The sequence below is a fragment of the Oncorhynchus keta genome, chromosome 17 (assembly GCF_023373465.1).
Source record: "Oncorhynchus keta strain PuntledgeMale-10-30-2019 chromosome 17, Oket_V2, whole genome shotgun sequence".
NCBI classification, from domain to species: domain Eukaryota; kingdom Metazoa; phylum Chordata; class Actinopteri; order Salmoniformes; family Salmonidae; genus Oncorhynchus; species Oncorhynchus keta.
The window spans coordinates 18169701-18188481 of NC_068437.1; the positions used below are offsets into that span (position 1 = coordinate 18169701).

The window sequence follows — 18781 nt, forward strand, 5'->3', positions numbered from 1 at the left end:
ATTGTGTAAGTGTGTGGCACCCTTTGGAAAAGGGGGCACCACTTGGAAGACTCTAACCTCAGTAATTGCACCTTATTATGTACTTAGATTAAGCACCCCTTAAATATTTGACATCTCTCTGGGTTATGATTCTATTATTGTCCTAGAGGTTTATTGGCCTATGGCAATGTTAATAGGCCAAGTAATATACAGTGCATTTGGTAAGTATTCAGACCCATTGACTTTTTCCACATTTTATTACGTTACAGCCTTATTCTAAAGTGGATTAAATATTTTTTTCCCCCTCATCAATCTACACACAATACCCCATAATGACAAAGCCCAAACGGGTTTTTAGAATTAAAACATAAATCAATAAAAATGGCCAAAATCTGTTCACATGAGATAAGCAGACCAAGTGGTTTTTTTTGTATGGAGGTCTATGAGAGTGTCGAATAACATGAGGCTTATTTGATCGAATTGACGTTTCGTAATGTTTATGCTGTTACAAATAACGTACTGCTATAAGTGGATGCACGTGACATTCCCTCAACTTTGAGAAATATGACTTAGTTGTGCCTGTTGTTCACACACGTATCTGCCTTTTCATTGGCTAGAATGGTCCCACCTGATCTCGCCTCCTCTCGCCTATAATAGATCATCTTTGACTGCGATAAAGTTACCATTAAGATACATATTGGTAACATTAGTTTACTTAGCTAGCGAACTAAAGTAACTTTGAAAAGTAGCCAGCTAGTTCACTAACATAGTAATGTTAGTTACTTCCAAACTACTTTTTGATAAATTATCATATCTAAATGTGAATTGTTAGCTAACTAGACTAACGTTAGAAATTGCAAGTACAGATCACTTTGGAGTCAAATGTTACGAGAATGTGTAATTTAGTTTATTAAACACCAAATTGTTTCGAGTGAGAATTAGGCAGGTCTGATGCTGAAAAACATATAATAATTTATTCCATTTGTAAAGCGATTTTCATTATACAAGATTCTCAAAGTGCAGAAAATAAAAGTATTGACATTACCGGTCAAAAGTTTTAGAACACCTACTCATTCAAGGGTTTTTTGTTATTTTTACTATTTTCTACATTGTAGAATAATATTGAAGACATCAGAACTATGATGTGGAACACATCTGGAATCATGTAGTAACCAAAAAAGAGTTTAAAAAAGACCAATATACAGTGCCTTGCGAAAGTATTCGGCCCCCTTGAACTTTGCGACCTTTTGCCACATTTCAGGCTTCAAACATAAAGATATAAAACTGTATTTTTTTGTGAAGAATCAACAACAAGTGGGACACAATCATGAAGTGGAACGACATTTATTGGATATTTCAAACTTTTTTAACAAATCAAAAACTGAAAAATTGGGCGTGCAAAATTATTCAGCCCCCTTAAGTTAATACTTTGTAGCGCCACCTTTTGCTGTGATTACAGCTGGAAGCTTGGGGTATGTCTCTATCAGTTTTGCACATCGAGAGACTGAAATGTTTTCCCATTCCTCCTTGCAAAACAGCTCGAGCTCAGTGAGGTTGGATGGAGAGCATTTGTGAACAGCAGTTTTCAGTTCTTTCCACAGATTCTCGATTGGATTCAGGTCTGGACTTTGACTTGGCCATTCTAACACCTGGATATGTTTATTTTTGAACCATTCCATTGTAGATTTTGCTTTATGTTTTGGATCATTGTCTTGTTGGAAGACAAATCTCCATCCCAGTCTCAGGTCTTTTGCAGACTCCATCAGGTTTTCTTCCAGAATGGTCCTGTATTTGGCTCCATCCATCTTCCCATCAATTTTAACCATCTTCCCTGTCCCTGCTGAAGAAAAGCAGGCCCAAACCATGATGCTGCCACCCCCATGTTTGACAGTGGGGATGGTGTGTTCAGGGTGATGAGCTGTGTTGCTTTTACGCCAAACATAACGTTTTGCATTGTTGCCAAAAAGTTCAATTTTGGTTTCATCTGACCAGAGCACCTTCTTCCACATGTTTGGTGTGTCTCCCAGGTGGCTTGTGGCAAACTTTAAACAACACTTTTTATGGATATCTTTAAGAAATGGCTTTCTTCTTGCCACTCTTCCATAAAGGCCAGATTTGTGCAATATACGACTGATTGTTGTCCTATGGACAGAGTCTCCCACCTCAGCTGTAGATCTCTGCAGTTCATCCAGAGTGATCATGGGCCTCTTGGCTGCATCTCTGATCAGTCTTCTCCTTGTATGAGCTGAAAGTTTAGAGGGACGGCCAGGTCTTGGTAGATTTGCAGTGGTCTGATACTCCTTCCATTTCAATATTATCGCTTGCACAGTGCTCCTTGGGATGTTTAAAGCTTGGGAAATCTTTTTGTATCCAAATCCGGCTTTAAACTTCTTCACAACAGTATCTCGGACCTGCCTGGTGTGTTCCTTGTTCTTCATGATGCTCTCTGCGCTTTTAACGGACCTCTGAGACTATCACAGTGCAGGTGCATTTATACGGAGACTTGATTACACACAGGTGGATTGTATTTATCATCCTTAGTCATTTAGGTCAACATTGGATCATTCAGAGATCCTCACTGAACTTCTGGAGAGAGTTTGCTGCACTGAAAGTAAAGGGGCTGAATAATTTTCCACGCCCAATTTTTCAGTGTTTGATTTGTTAAAAAAGTTTGAAATATCCAATAAATGTCGTTCCACTTCATGATTGTGTCCCACTTGTTGTTGATTCTTCACAAAAAAATACAGGTTTATATCTTTATGTTTGAAGCCTGAAATGTGGCAAAAGGTCGCAAAGTTCAAGGGGGCCGAATACTTTCGCAAGGCACTGTATTTATATTTGAGATTCTTCAAATAGCCACCCTTCGTCTTGATAACAGCTTTGCACACTCTTGGCATTCTCTCAACCAGCTTCATCTGGAATGCTTTTCCAACAGTCTTGAAGGAGTTCCCACATATGCTGAGCACTTGTTGGCTGCTTTTCCTTCACTCTGTGGTCCGACCCATCCCAAACCATCTCAATTTGGTTGAGGTCGGGTATTTGATATTTGTGGAGGCCAGGTCTTCTGATGCAGCACTCCATCATTCTCCTTCTTGGTAAAATAGCCCTTACACAGCCTGGAGGTGTGTTGGGTCATTGTCCTGTTGAAAAACAAGTGATGCTCCCACTTAGCCCAAACCAGATGGGATGGTGTATCGCTAAAGAATGCTGTGGTAGCCATGCTGGTTAAGTGTGCCTTGAATTCTAAATAAATCACAGACAGTGTCACCAGCAAAGCACCCCCACACCATAACACCTCCACCTCCATGCTTTACGGTGGGAAATACACATGTGGAGATCATCCATTTACCCACACAGCGTCTCACAAATTTCCAATGTCCATTGCTCGTGTTTCTTGGCCCAAGCAAGTCTCTTCTTATTATTTGTGTCCTTTAGTAGTGGTTTCTTTGCAGAAAAAGGCCTGATTCACACAGTCTCCTCTGAACAGTTGAGATGTGTCTGTTACTTGAACTCTGTGAAGCATTTATTTGGTCTACAATTTCTGAAGCTGGTAACTCTAATGAACTTATCCTCTGCAGCAGAGGTAACTCTGGGTCATCCATTCCTGTGGCGGTCGTCATGAGAGCCAGTTTCATCATAGCGCTTGATGGTTTTTGCGACTGCACTTGAAGAAACTTTAAAAGGTCTTGAAATGTTCCGCATTGACTGACCTTAAAGTAATGATGGACTGTCATTTCTCTTTGCTTATTTGAGCTGTTCTTGCCATAATATGGACTTGGTCTTTTTATTTTATTTTACCTTTATTTAACCAGGCAAGTCAGTTAAGAACACATTCTTATTTTCAATGACGGCCTGGGAACAGTGGGTTAACTGCCTGTTCAGGGGCAGAACGACAGATTTGTACCTTGTCAGCTCGGGGGTTTTGAACTCGCAACCTTCCGGTTACTAGTCCAACGCTCTAACCACTAGGCTACCCTGCCGCCCCTTTTACCAAATAGTGCTATCTTCTGTATACCACCCCTACCTTGTCACAACACAACTGATTGGCTCAAACACATTAAGAAGGAAAGAAATTCCACAAATTGACTTTTAACAAGGCACACCTGTTAATTGAAATACATTCCAGGTGACTACCTCATGAAGCTGGTTGAGAGAATGCCAAGAGTGTGCAAAGCTGTCAAGTGTGGCTACTTTGAAGAATCTCAAATATAAAATATATTTTGATTTGATTAACACTCTTTTGGTTACTACATGATTCCATATGTTATTTCATAGTTTTGATGTCTTCACTATTATTCTACAATGTAGAAAATAGTAAAAAATAAAGAAAACCCTTGAATGAGTAAGTGTGTTCAAACGTGTGTGTATATATATATATATTTACTTATACGAAGCAAATATATTTAACCATTAAGTTTGAGTATGCAGTGCATTCCGAAAGTATTCAGACACCTTGACTGTTCACATTTTGTTACGTTACAGCCTTATTCTAAAATTTTATTACAATATTACATTGTTTTACCCCATAATGACAAAGCAAAAACAGGTTTTTCAGAAATTGCTTCAAATTTATAAGAATTTAAAACCTTAAATATCACATTTCCCTAAACTTTCAGACCCTTTACTCAGTACTTTGTTGAAGCACCCTTGGCAGCGATTACAGCCTTGAGTCTTCTTGGGTATGATGCTACAAGCTTGGCACAGCTGTTTTTGAGGAGTTTCTCCCATTCTTCTCTGCAGATCCTCTCAAGCTCTGTGAGGTTGGATGGGGAGCATCGCTGTACAGCTACTTTCAGGTCTCTCCAGAGATGTTAGATTGGGTTCAAGTCCGGGCTCTGGCTGGGCCATTCAAGGACATTCAGACTTGTCCCGAAGCCACTCCTGCGTTGTCTTGGCTATGTGCTTAAGGTCGTTGTCCTGTTGGAAGATGAACCTTTGCCCCAGTCTGAGGTCTTGTTGCGCTCTGGAGCAGGTTTTCATCAAGGATCTCTCTGTACTTTGCTCTGTTCATCAGGGATGCAAACTAGTCACCTTTCAGCGAAATTCGCCGTTTTGAATCCAAAATAGGTGACTTACGTGAATCGTGTGGATTCGATGAGAATAGTTTGGGGGGAGGGTCACTTGGAGTACTACTGGCTGTAAACAAACGAGTGATGCGCGTTTGTAAGCAAACAAGTGATGCGCGTTTGGAGCAATACTGGCTGTATCCAAGGCTCAGCCAATCGTTGACATGACAACAGAATGCAGCACGCGACTGAAGAGAGAAAAGACAACCAGTTTGCTAGTTACAGAATCAGCGCTCGCTCTGGAAAGACAGCAGTAGGGTGCAAAGGCAGTTTGCCAGTTACAGTAGTGCGTCCCTGAACGATAACGAAGTGGTAGGTGAGACGCCTGACCACTGAGACGGGGGTGAGAAGGTGATGAAGTGTACTTCATGAGCTGTAACCGAAAAACAACTGGCATTTGGAAAGTTTGAGGTGAAGGAAAAAGTGTGTATTGTTAGCATTGAACTCATGTTTTCCCGCTACAGTATGTGGTTCATTTTCAGAGTGAGAGAATTACATAAAAAAGAGGCGTTGCTTGCTGGAGGAGCCGACCCTTTCACATTTTTTTTTTGCCTAAAATGTCATACCCAAATCTAACTGCCTGTAGCTCAGGAGCTGAAGCAAGGATATGCATATTCTTGATACCATTTGAAAGGAAACACATTTTGAAGTTTGTGGAAATGTGAAATTAAAGTAGGAGAATATAACACATTAGATCCGGTAAAAGATAATACAAAGAGAAAATCAGTTTTTTTAGTGTTTTTTTTGCCATCTTTGAAATGCAAGAGAACAGCCATAATGTCTTATTCTAGCCCAGGCACAATTTAGAGTTTGGCCACTAGATGGCAGCAGTGTATGTGCAACGTTTTAGACTGATCCAATGAACCATTGCATATCTGTTCAAAATGTTGTATCAAGACTGCCCAAATGTGCCTAATTGGTTTATTAGTTGTGCACTCTCCTCAACCAATAGCATGATATTATTTCACTGTAATAGCTACTGTAAATTGGACAGTGCAGTTAGATTAACAAGAATTTAAGATTTCTGCCCATATCAGATATGTCTATGTCCTGGGATTTTTTGTTTTTTTTGTTACTTACAACCTCAGGCTAATGTGATTAGCATATGTTAGCTCAACCATCCCGCAGGGGGGACTCCAATCCCATAGAGGTTAAACAAGTGGATTCAGGTATCAATTGGAGCTGGGCCTGGCTTATGCTGGATGCCAATACAGGTGAAAGAAATGCCACACACTTTCCCTCTTTCAATACAGTGGATAAAAGGGGTATGCCGGGTGTACTCTCTGCCTGAAAGAGATCAATTATTCCAACAAAGGATATCATGCTCTGCTGGAACATTGTAGAACAGATGTCCACAGGCAGAAAGTGAACAATGTAATAACGTGCAGTGTAGCCCAAAGATATTGCTTTTATTGTGTGGAACTTGACAGTAACACTTGTGTGAGTGAGGGTGGATTATTACATTTTTTACTCAGTGAACGTTATTTTTGTAGCCTTACAAAGTGGCCACTATGATAGAGCAAAAATAGAATGCCTGTTTGTTTCATTCTATATATTTTTTCTTTTTTTTCCCCAAGTGCAATATTTAGATGTGTGTGTGGTCACAAGCATTCTATAATAAAGGCTGTAATGGCTAACTGCAATATTAGTGTATTGTTTTTTTCTCAAGACTTGAGTGTCATTTGCAGTCTAGCCAACAAATAACATTGGATTGATTTCCTTACATTTTTTGCTGTGAGATAGGTTCACATTAACCACTTTTTTATTTTACATACAGAGACTGATCATGTAGATCACATTATTTGTTGTTTAATCAGTTAAAACCTGCATTTCCCCCTAGCAGGGATTTTTTTGCATGTTTCAGTGAAGAGGGAAAAAAGTGTCACTTTTGTCACCTGTCTAGTCTCCCAGTCCCTGCCGCTGAAAATCATCCTCACAGCATGATGCTGCCACCACCATGCTACACAGTAGGGATGGTGCCAGGTTCCCTTCAGACGTGATGCTTTGCATTCAGGCCAAAGAGTTCAATCTTGGTTTCATCAGACCAGAGAATCTTGTTTCTCATAGTCTGAGAGTCCTTTAGGTGCCTTTTGGCAAACTCCAAGTGGGCTGTCGTGCCTTTTACTGAGGAGTGGCCTCCGTCTGGCCACTCTTCCATAAAGACCTGATTGGTGGAGTTTCGAGTCTCATAGCAAAGGGTCTGAATACTTATGTAAATGAGGTATTTCTGTTTTTATTTTTAATCATTTTAGTTTAAATTTAAAATAAAATAAAAAACTATTTTTCATTTTGTCATTATGGGGTATTGTGTGTAGATTGATGAGGACCATTTTTTATTTAATCCACTTAAGAATGGACGTAACGTAACAAAATATGGAAAACGTCAAGGGGTCTGAATACTTTCCGAATGCACTGTAGCTACGATGTGTGGTTTATTTTTAGAAAGTGGAAATATGAGTTCATATGCAGGTACATGATATACATTGAGGACTGTTTAAGTATAGGAGAAGATATGTTTGCAAAAATTGGGAGAGCAATGCATACGTTTCTGTCTTTGTTTAGGTTCATGAGTGTTCAGGATGTCAAGAAATACTGGGAGCTGAAAGGGTTTTTTGTGTCTCTTCGGAGGAGTCTAGAGGACTGGCTGTACAATGTCAAGCTTGATAAACTTAAACCATCAAGGTAAGAAAGCACAGCTGAAATTTACTGTAAATTAATTTAGACCACCAGGTTACTCAGTGAAATAATGGTGTTGTATAACTGCTCTAATTACACATAATGTACGCAACGATATGTTGTATTTCAGGAATGCGATGCTCAAGCGGTGCTACCAGGTTGTCTTCAGCCTCCCCTTTGAGTATTTCATCTACGCATTGATTGTCCTCAACATCTTCCCCATCATCCTGGAGTTCATCCCAGCGATCAGTGACAAACATAACCTAGAACTCAGTATTATCAACTACATTTTCTTCAGCGGCTATCTTGTGGAGGCTATACTGAAGGTAGGACATAGGCCTACACAAAAATACATGTAAACTAAAAATCATCTAATACACAATGCCCTCACATAATGTCAAACATTTGGGTTTTAAGACCCTCTGTGACACATTTCCTCTTGTTCTACAGGCTTTGGCCATGAGGAAGGCCTATATCTTCAATCACTGGAACCAGTTTGACCTCTTCATTATCGTCTTGGCTTGTGTTGACATATTCCTGGACCATTATTTAGAAACCACAGCATATGTTGTCAATATTCACATGATAAAAATTGTGAAGGTGTCTAAAATGATCCGCCTTACCAGGGCACTTCGTTTGGTGAAGGTATGCTATGCTTTGATGGGATCATAAAATCTATGATCAGTGATATACACTGAGTGTACATTTTTTACATTAGTAACACCTTCCTAATATTAAGTTGCACCCCCTTTTGCCCTAAGAACAGCCTCAATTTGTCAGGGCAAATAATTCCACAGGGATGCTGGCCCATGTTGACTCCAATGGTTCCCACAGTTGTGTCAAGTTGGCTGGATGTCCTTTGGGTGGTGGACCATTCTTGATACACACAGTAAAGTGTTGAGCGTGAAAAACCTAGCAGCGTTGCAGTTCTTGACACAAACCAGTGCGCCTGGCACCTACTACCATACCCTGTTCAAAGGCACTTAAATATTGTCTTGACCATTCACCCTCTGAATGGCACACATACACAATCCATGCCTCAATTGTCTCAAGGCTTAAAAATCCTTCTTTAACCTGTCTCCTCCCATTCATCTACACTGGTTGAAGTGGATTTAACAGGTGACATCAATAAGGGATCATAGCTTCCAGCTGGTTTCACCTGGCCAGTTTGTCATGGAAAGAGCAGGTGTTCCTAATATTTTGTACACTCAGTGTAGATTTGACATAGCTTTACAGCCCATTTTTTAAGGTTATCCAGTTACATTTAGCAAGGCTGTGAATCTTAATAATCTATTGTTGAATGTATATGTTTCAGATCATCATTCCCAAGCTCATAGAAATCATAAACCGGCAGATCCATAAGCAGCTCAGCTTTGGGTATGACATCGGGAAAGGCTATGTCATCGGAGAGGAGCACATAAGCAAGATCATTGACCATATCTCTGATGACAAAAGCATATCTAAGGTGTTTTTAAATGACATTTACAATACAGTATACAACAACAGATGTTGATCTTTTCACAACATGATATCATGTTTAGTTCGCTCATAGTAAAGAAATCTTAGGGACCTCCCTTTTTTTTGTGTTTTTTTTGCAACACAGAGATGTATCTAGCCAAATAATAATTACTCCATAGCCCTATAATGTGTTGGGATCATGTACATCACACCACATCTTGTGTTGCAGAAATTGAAAATAATACTGGAGAGAAACTGCCAGCAGGCTGTCAGGGAGATTGGTAAGAGAGTAGGGGAGACAGACAAGCAATGTTACTGCATGTACACTGTGTCTTCAGTATATCAGTCATGCTGAATAACGGCCATCACTTTAACCAGGGTCACTGTGAGATCACAAATATAGTATAGTTAGTTGGCTTTAACTCACCTACATCTTTCACAGCAGCAATCCTTCAGTCCTATTTACATGTCAAGTATCCTACATTAAACCTCCCCTAAATTGATATAGATTAAAAAAATATTCAATGAAACAATGACAGAATCCTTCAATTGACTGATGTTAATACTCTTGAGTGGCCGGTATAGTAAGTAAGGGATAACCAACGAGGGGCTGGCTATCAGTTCTATCGAAAATAATGAACAACGTGTAAAGTGTGTTCCGCTATACACTAGCAGAGTGGAACTGACGTGCATTATTTTCCAGAGAACGCATAGAGCCCCCAGTTTATTATCCCTTTTATACCATGGCTATAATGTAACACATGTGCCGATATAAATGTGTTCATTTTCCTGTAGAAATGTGTTCCAACATCCAAGAGTAGCTAGCAAGTTTACTAGATACCTACAGTAGTTGCCGTGGTAAACAAACATACCTGCTAGTTTAGCTAACCATACCACCCATCAGTCCTAGCTTGCCATTATTAAAATCTAATTCAACAATGCCGATAATGTTTTCAATTTGACTTTTGTTTTCAAAAGCAGCTCAAACATAGAACATGTAAGAATAAATTACAGCCATTGAATTCTACAGTACATTATCGGCAAATAATGCACGCTCTACAATGCCCATCAAGCCAATTCAGAAACAAGTATTCATCAATGCCATGGCGATTTTTTTCCCGAACTATTGCAAAGGCGAAAGTCTACAAAACTTAGTCCACTCTGTTCATAACAGATTCTCGTTTTGGGAACAGAAAACTATTGAGATCAAATGTTTCATCGATGAGAAAATGTGCAGAATGTCAGCCAAAATCCATCTTGTTCCATCTTCTCATTCCCGTGGTATACGTCTGATATACCACGGCTGTCAGCCAATCAGCATTCAGGGCTCGAACTACCCAGTTTAGAATGTGTGATATTCTAATTGTGTACCTTGGTTAATGGAGGAAAATGCACTGCTAGCCAATCATGCTTTAAAGACGTACAATCATTTAAACGTATGTATAGTTGAAGCTGTTCTGGTCATGCTTGTAGTGATTCTACGTACCTAAGTTCTGACCAAACTTACTTGAGAGTGAGAAAAAGGGAGCAGGCTGGGGGATCAAGTCTGTGTACTTTTAGAGCAACTATCTTTTTTAGATACAACCATCAAAGGAAATGGGACACATCAGGAAATACTAATGATTGGGCCCCTGGTATCGGGAAGCTAGCAGGGCTTCGGAGAAAAGGTATGGGATGTAACTACCAGTCCATTGTACCCCATCAAAGACAGAAACAGGACATAGGTGACTCCTCAAAGTAGGGGACCTAAATGTGTTCTGGGAGAACACAAGGGCTCAGTAGGATACTGGTAATAATACCTCATGGAGCCATTTTCTCAGATTCCCAGCATGCTCTCCTGCTGGACGAGATTGATGCTTCTTTCTGAAAACTATATAACACCTTTCATTAGCATTTAGAAAGAGCAGATCTGTGGTGACCTTAGGGAGTCTTCACAGACGCAAAGCAGGATTACACACTACAAGTATATGTAAAACAGCTTGATTTTCTATTTGTGAAATAGAATTCTGTAGCCCTCAGTGCTTCTCAGGTTCTTTTTGTTATTTGATGGCAAGCTTACGCACAGTGTGCTAAGTTCACAACTGACAGGAGTGTGACTGAGGACACCGTGTGGGATATTTTCTCAGGCTTGCTGCAGAGAGACCATCCTGAGATTGCCATCTCGGTGAAGACCAGACAGGCCATACGAGCCGTGCTGAACAGTGAGAGAGACGCCATCCATACACTCGTGTCCGGGGGGCTCTTAGATGACATAGAAGCATCAAAGCTGGAGAAGGTGCTTTCAGTTTGCTTCTCCTGCCATTTACAATGCCTCCAATGAATTTCCTCAAATATATACATATATTGTTACCTCTGACTATACAGAGAGTTAGGTTTATTATTGACAAATTAAATGAATGAATGTTACATTTTTCCCTTTGGCAGATGATTGAAATAAAAATGAAGAAATTGATCAAATTTCCACCAACAATCCCAGCAGCAACAGCAGAGGAGCTTCTGCAGAATTTGCCTTGGCTGAACAAAGACAGCACCCAGATTCAGTTCATCAAGGTAGAGCACACATCTCCCAGACCCTTGCCTTAGAATGACAATCGTTTTTATTTTCTGTATTATACCAATGTTTCTTTCATGCCATTTTTTTCCTTCTATTTATCGTGTTATTTCAGACAGTGGCCAAGCTTCTTTTCTTTGACTTTGGAGACACCATCATACAAGAAAATGATGACCCTCAAGGAATACACTTGATTGTCTCTGGCCTGGTTAAGGTATGTACTGATACACACAAATAGTAAAAGGGATAACATACTACTGAGCTGAAGTTGTGTTAATCAGGGGTTACTGTTCTGAAAATGCATTCTCGTTTTTGTATCGAGCGGTTTTCATTTGCAATATGATCAGACACAAAAACCACAAACTTGAAACATCACTGCTAGATGTAATAGTTGGGAATGAATGTCTTTGGCATGACACATTATTTTCAGAGCCAACAAAATAATGACTGGCTGATATTCATCTGCCTACTACTCACCAGTAGTTTCTTTCCCAGTCTTCACCACAAACAAATTACCTCACTCCGTCACATTGTAGATCTGTAGAACACAACATCAAGTACACAGTCAATGCTATTAATATTTGTAAATTACACTTAATCACTTGTCATTTTGGTCACCTTAAAATGGAACACAATGTAAGCTATTTCAACACATTACAGTGTGACAGTGCAATTATGGGTCATTTTGAAAGGCAGGAGATAATTGCGCTCTCTTTGTACAGACACCTTTACTTACCTTGTGATCTTACGCCGTTGTTCAAAATCAGCTCATTTTCTATACCAATTCTTGTTTCTTTGCCTCTGAATACAAAACTGGCCTTTTTTAATATTTTTTAAGTCATAGTCCCATTCATGTTGTTAATGCAGTATAAGGCATTGGTTTCAGGACCTGATATTAAACAATATTCAGAAACATTGATGAACACGTTTCCTACATTTTCTTTATATCGAATTTCTCATTCGGTAGATACAGTAAGCCAAAGTACCTTCAGGGACACTTTGTTTGTTGAAGCTTTATTAAGGATAGTAGAAAACAAACTAGAAAGGGAAGTCTCAAATAGAAATATTGAGTGCAACAACAATCTCTAAGTAGTAGAAGGAGGGCTGTAATTGTACAGTATTTTATTCAAAATTATTTTTGTAATTAGCAAGGTCGTAAAATTTTAAAAGCACAAACATCCCTTTGTTACTTAGGGCTCTATTCAATCTATAACACTGAAGCTCTACAGATTCCGCGATAGAAATTTAAAGGGGATTTTCCGATTGAAACGACTAAGCGGGAACATTGCCTTTTACATTTCAATCACGCTGTAAAGCTGAACTTCCGCAATTACTGTATTAAGAAATTGTCTTTTGCTACATTTTTTTGTTTGATCTCCTCATCCTAGAATGGTTTAAACTTACCAACGTCACAGGTCATTTTCACATTGTATGAAGACGGAGTGTGTAATAAGCTCTATGACTCTGTGAGTCATGGAGCAGCACGATGGGCATAAAAGCAAATGCTTTGTTACCTATGAGGCCAGCTGTCACACTTACAAACTGCAGTATCCTCTTCTCAGAGCTCCCATCCTTATTCCCTGGGTCACATTGATGACGCTGGTTGATGCATCTTCTTCAAGAGGTGTAATTAAATGTACACATCCCCAGCTTATGTCTTTACATTATACTTTACATGGAAGGGTTTCCGGTTGTTGAAATGGAAGCTGTACCTTGAAATGATCTCTTATGTTGATGCTATTTGTATTTTTTATGAGGTAATTTAAATCAAATGCTGGTCTTATAGCATAAGCTCCCCTAATCATCAAACAAGCACAAAATCACCTGATTGACGCTCTGTGGTCATAACCTTATACTGTATGGATGTGAATCTCTGAACCGTACTGTATCGCAGATGACTGGAGGAAGCCCAAACCTTGGAGGCAAGAGGCCCAAGGAGAAGACCAGACTGACAGACTACAGGAGCTGCGGGGCCATCATGGGAGAACTCAACTGTCTCACCCAGCAGTCTATGGAGATGACGGTCACCTGTGAGACAGCCACTCAGGTCTCTTTACAGTTCATTTACTAAACTTTGTTCGCATGAAATTGCCTACGTATGTCAGTGAAGACAAGTGTTTGAGAACCTTATTCAGTCTCAAAGTTTGGATCAGTACAAATGTAAAGGAGAATAATAGTATGAACAAAGTGGCCAATATTATCAAGGCTCTTTCCAGAATGGCCCTGTATCTGATGCAGGTTTTTTGGAGAAAGCCCAAGTAACTGAATATCCACTCCTCTGTCTGATAATAGCTATGTCAGACAAGGGTGTGATTTTTCACGACATAGATAATTGTGTGCAAAAACGTCACTGTGAGGTTGATAAACCAGCCATAAGGCCCCTTCTCCAACTGTTCCATGTAACCATGGAGACAATTGTTATCTGCCATTTTTTCCACTGTCTATATTTTTCCTGATTGTTTGTCCATGGTTTCTCCCCAGACCTGCTTCATTGCTATTGAATCCCTGTTTGAGGCGTTTGATGTTTTCCCCGAGTTCCCGTCTCTGGAGTATATGATCTGGCGCTCCCTGGCAGTGAAAATCAGCACCAGCACTTTCATGGAGCACATTATCTATCAGGTACTACCAACTTAGCGCTCTATGGTGCAATATGTAGTAAAGATCCAAACTGCTTACACCCCAGGTTTCATTGAAATAAATGGGAGTCTCACACTCTGCAAGTTACACATCCACTGTAGCATTCCTATAAAGTTAAACAACAAAGAAAATGGCCCATAAATCGCAGCACAGATTGAGAGCGTGAGTTGCGTTACTTTGCATTCTGTATAACCATGGGACAACAGACAGTTTTGTTAGACAGTTCCAAAATCATTTGAACAAAATCCTTTTCCCTCACAGGGCTGGAGTTACCACAGGATTTGTTCTCATCTGGCCCGGGCCTATCTGGTAGACGTGGAGGTGAACAGGAAGTTTGACGTGTACGACGGCACCATGGAGGACGTGGTGGTGATCTATGGGAGTTGTGATGACCTCGCGTCCCAGTGCTCCTACAACGCCCCAGCTCTCATCAGCAGGACTACTCACCAGGTTACTATACAACTCAGATGTCACCTTCTCATACTGTGGCTACACTAGTCAACTTGACATTCACTGACTAGGAAATACTGCCACCTGCTGGAGACATTATCAGTGCAACAAGTGTCATGTTAAAAATGGCCGACATCCTCAGATAAGTTGCGCTATTGTATGTCTTTCTATTGTTTTTACCTCTTCATTCAGATGCAGAAAGTGTTAACTTATTTTGTTTTAACTCAACTCGGTATAGGTACTGGGCACAGCAAACACCACCAAACTGTTGATTGTGCCAAGTGAGCATTCTGAAATGAAGCAGACCGTCTCAGAGCTTCCAAGACAGGACAGTGTTCCCTGTCTGAGACATGCAGCTCATAGGAGAGGTGAATGAGGGCTTTACTACAGTCAGCCTCAGGGTGATTACGTGGGGTGTCCCTGCTCTCTTTTGAACCTAGAATGATGCACGTCTTTGTAAGATGGGCAGAATGCTAAACTAACATTATGACCAAGCCCTTCAGTAGTATTATTTCAAATGGGCTTGATTGATATTTTAAGTACAACGACCAACGCTGCTGGCTTTACAAGTATTGCAAGTGAATTGACATCGGACTCTCCTCTTTCTCTCCCGGCAGCATCTAGAGATGATCGATCAGGGCTGCTGAGAACAGTAAGCGTAAGTTAATATAATGAACTGTATCTTATTTATTTGACCTTTATTTAACTAGGCAAGTCAGTGACGGCTTAGAAACAGTGGGTTTCTAACCACTAGGCTACCCTGCCGCCCCTTATCATGTTTAACACATTAATGAAATGAAATAGTGGCCCCAGAGAGGAACATCCGTCTTTCTTTGTGAAGGTGACGTCTAAGGAGGGTTCTTCAAAGAGAAGTTGTTCATCACTTGACAAGCCCACGTGATGATAGGGTATGACTGTGCAACTGTTGGCCATACAGGCCCAGACACAACCTGCCAGGCAACCTGAATCTGTAAAACTCATATAAGCAAATATTTTCAAATGTATCATACTGATTTAATATTAAACATATTTATTTCATATAGCGTTTGTGTGTTACTGTTTTAAGCTTAAACCTACTTGTCATCCAAGCTGTTCAAGGCTCAACTATTGTGCAGTGGCTATACAAACTGCCGTTTGATTAATCCAAAATCGACTCTGGGAAAATAACACTGTACTAGCAAAGCACATGAGCATTTGAACACCTAGATTAATTGAACAGAAAAGGCCCCCAGGTTTGTTTGAATTGAATCCCTAAAGACCGTTGTCAAACTCTTGAATCAATGTCATGTTAGGAGTAATTATTTTGAGATTAATATCTGAGAAAATAGGGTAGAATAGTGCTTATATAAACAGTTTATCCCCTTTCCATTGCTGGCACAGATACCATCTACACTACATGACCAAAAGTATGTGGACACCTGCTTGTCAAACATCTCATTCCAAATTCATGGTCATTAATAGGGAGTTGGCCCCCCCTTTGCAGCTATAACAGCCTCCACTTTTCTGGGAAGGCTTTCCACAAGATGTAGGAACATTGCTGCGGGGACTTGCCACGAGAGCATTAGTGAGGTCGTGCACTGATGTTGGGCGATTAGGCTTGGCTCGCAGTTGGCGTTCCAATTCTTCCCAAAGGTGTTCAATGGGGTTGAGGTTAGGGCTCTGTGTAGTCCAGTCAAGTTCTTTTATGACGATCTCGACAAACCATTTCTGTATGGACCTCGCTTTGTGCACTGGGGCATTTTTTAATGCTGAAACAGGAAAGGGACTTCCCCAAGCTGTTGCCACGAAGATAGAAGCAATCGTCTAGAATGTCATCCAATGTATGCTGGAGCATTAAGATTTCACTTCACTGGAAACTAAGGGGCCTAGCCTGAACCATGAAAAACAGCCCCAGACCATTATTCCTCCTCCACCCAACTTTACAGTCGGCACTATGCATTCGGGCAGGTAAGTGTTCTCCTGGAATCCACCAAACTCAGATTCGTCTGTCGAACTGCCAGATGGTAAAGCGTGATTCATCACTCCAAGGAATGCATTTCCACTGCTCCAGAGTCCAATGGCGGGGAGCTTTACACCACTCCAGCCAACGCTTGGCATTGCGTATCTTAGGCTTGTGTGCAGCTGCTTGCCTGTGGAAACCCATTTAATGAAGCTCCAGACTAACAGTTATTGTGCTGACGTTGCATCTAGAGGCAGCATGAACTCAGTAGTGAGTGTTGCAACTGAGGACAGGTGATTTCTGTGTTTCAGCGGTCCTGTTCTATGAGCTTGTGTGGCCAACCACTTCATGGGTGAGCCGTTTTCGCCCCTAGACATTTCCACTTCACATTAACAGCACTTACAGTTGACTGGGGCAGCTCTAGCAGGGTAGAAATTCGACGAACTGACTTGTTGGGAAGGTGGCATCCTATGACGGCGCCACGTTGAAAGTCACTGAGCTCTTCAGTAAGGCCATTCTACTGCCAATGTTTGTGTATGGAGATTACATGGCTGTGTCCATTTTATACAACTGTCAGCCTCAGGTATGGCTGAAATAGCCAAATCCACTCATTTGAAGGGTTGTCCACGTGTGTGTGTGTGTATATATACAGTACCAGTCAATTTTGGACACACCTACTTATTCCAGGGTTTTTCTTTAGTTTTACTATATTGTAGAATAATAGTGAAGACGATCAATATTATGAAATAACACATGGAATCATGTAGTAACTAAAATTGTTAAACAAATCAAAATAAATGTTATATTTGAGATTCTTCAAAGTAGCCACCCTTTGCCTTGATGACAGCTTTGCACTCTTGGCATTCTCTAAACCAGCTTCATGAGGAAGTCACATGGAATGCATTTTAATTAACAGGTGTGCATTGTTAAAAGTTAATTTCCTTAATACATTTGAGACAATCAGTTGTGTTGTGACAAGGTAGGGGTGGTATACAGAAGATAGTCCTATTTGGTAAAATACCCATATTATGGAAAGAACAGCTCAAAAAAGCAAAGAGAAATGACAGTCAGTCCATCATTAAGGCAATAATGAACATTTCAAGAACTTTGAATGTTTCTTCAAGTGGTCGCAAAAACCATCAGGTGCTCTGATGAAATTGGCTCTCATGAGGACCGCCACAGGAAAGGAAGACCCAAAGTTACCTCTGCTGCAGAGGATACATTCATTAGAGTTACCAGCCTCAGAAATTGCAGTCCAAATAAATGCGTTACGGAGTTCAAGAAAGAGACGCATGTCAACATCAACTGTTCAGAGGAGACTGCGTGAATATGGCCTTCATGTTAGAATTGTTGCAAGAAACCACTATTGAAGGACACCAATACGAAGAAGAGACTTGCTTGGGCCAAGAAACACGAGCAATTGACATCAGACTGGTGGAAGTCCTTTGGTCTGATGAGTCAAAATTTGAGATTTTTGGTTCCAACCGCCGTGTCTTTGTGAGACGCAGAGTAGGTGAACGGGTGATCTCTGCATGTGTGGTTCCCACCGTGAAGCATGGAGGAGGTGGTGTGATGACGACAACGTCTGTGATTTATTTAGAATTCAAGGCACACATGGCTACTACAGCATTCTGCAGCGATACACAATCCCAGCTGGTTTGCACTTAGTGGGACTATCATTTGTTTTTCAACAGGACAATGACCCAACACACCTCCATGTTGTGAAAGGGCAATTTGACCAAGGAGCGTGATGGAGGGCTGCATCAGATGACCTGGCCTCCACAATCACCCGACCTCAACCCAATTGAGACGGTTTGGGATGAGTTGGCCCACAGAGTGAAGCTAAAGTAGCCAACATGTGCTCAGCATATGTGGGAACTCCTTCAAGACTGTTGGAAAAGTATTCCAGGTGAAGTTGGTTGAGAGAATGCCAAGTGTGCAAAGGGTGTCAACTTTGAAGAATTAAAAATACATTTTGATTTGTTTAACACTGACACAATACCTCATGACAAAGCGAAAACTGCT

General features: G+C 40.6%; 1 protein-coding gene across 3 annotated transcripts in view; it reads left to right on the forward strand.

Annotated features, from left to right (window-relative positions):
- LOC118396119 (sodium/hydrogen exchanger 10-like) overlaps nucleotides 1-15855 on the forward strand; it is a 29843-nt gene extending 13988 nt beyond the window's left edge. For all 3 annotated transcript variants that reach the window (XM_035790240.2, XM_035790241.2, XM_035790242.2), the window contains 14 exons: nucleotides 7608-7727; nucleotides 7852-8047; nucleotides 8172-8366; nucleotides 9037-9186; nucleotides 9409-9460; nucleotides 11306-11454; nucleotides 11604-11729; nucleotides 11846-11944; nucleotides 13625-13777; nucleotides 14212-14349; nucleotides 14629-14817; nucleotides 15056-15185; nucleotides 15435-15475; nucleotides 15659-15855. In XM_035790240.2, coding sequence (XP_035646133.1) covers nucleotides 7608-7727; nucleotides 7852-8047; nucleotides 8172-8366; nucleotides 9037-9186; nucleotides 9409-9460; nucleotides 11306-11454; nucleotides 11604-11729; nucleotides 11846-11944; nucleotides 13625-13777; nucleotides 14212-14349; nucleotides 14629-14817; nucleotides 15056-15185; nucleotides 15435-15475; nucleotides 15659-15718 — 1798 coding nt within the window. In that variant the 3' untranslated portion in view covers nucleotides 15719-15855. The remainder of the gene's footprint in view (nucleotides 1-7607; nucleotides 7728-7851; nucleotides 8048-8171; nucleotides 8367-9036; nucleotides 9187-9408; nucleotides 9461-11305; nucleotides 11455-11603; nucleotides 11730-11845; nucleotides 11945-13624; nucleotides 13778-14211; nucleotides 14350-14628; nucleotides 14818-15055; nucleotides 15186-15434; nucleotides 15476-15658) is intronic.
- The last annotated feature ends 2926 nt before the right edge of the window (nucleotides 15856-18781 follow it).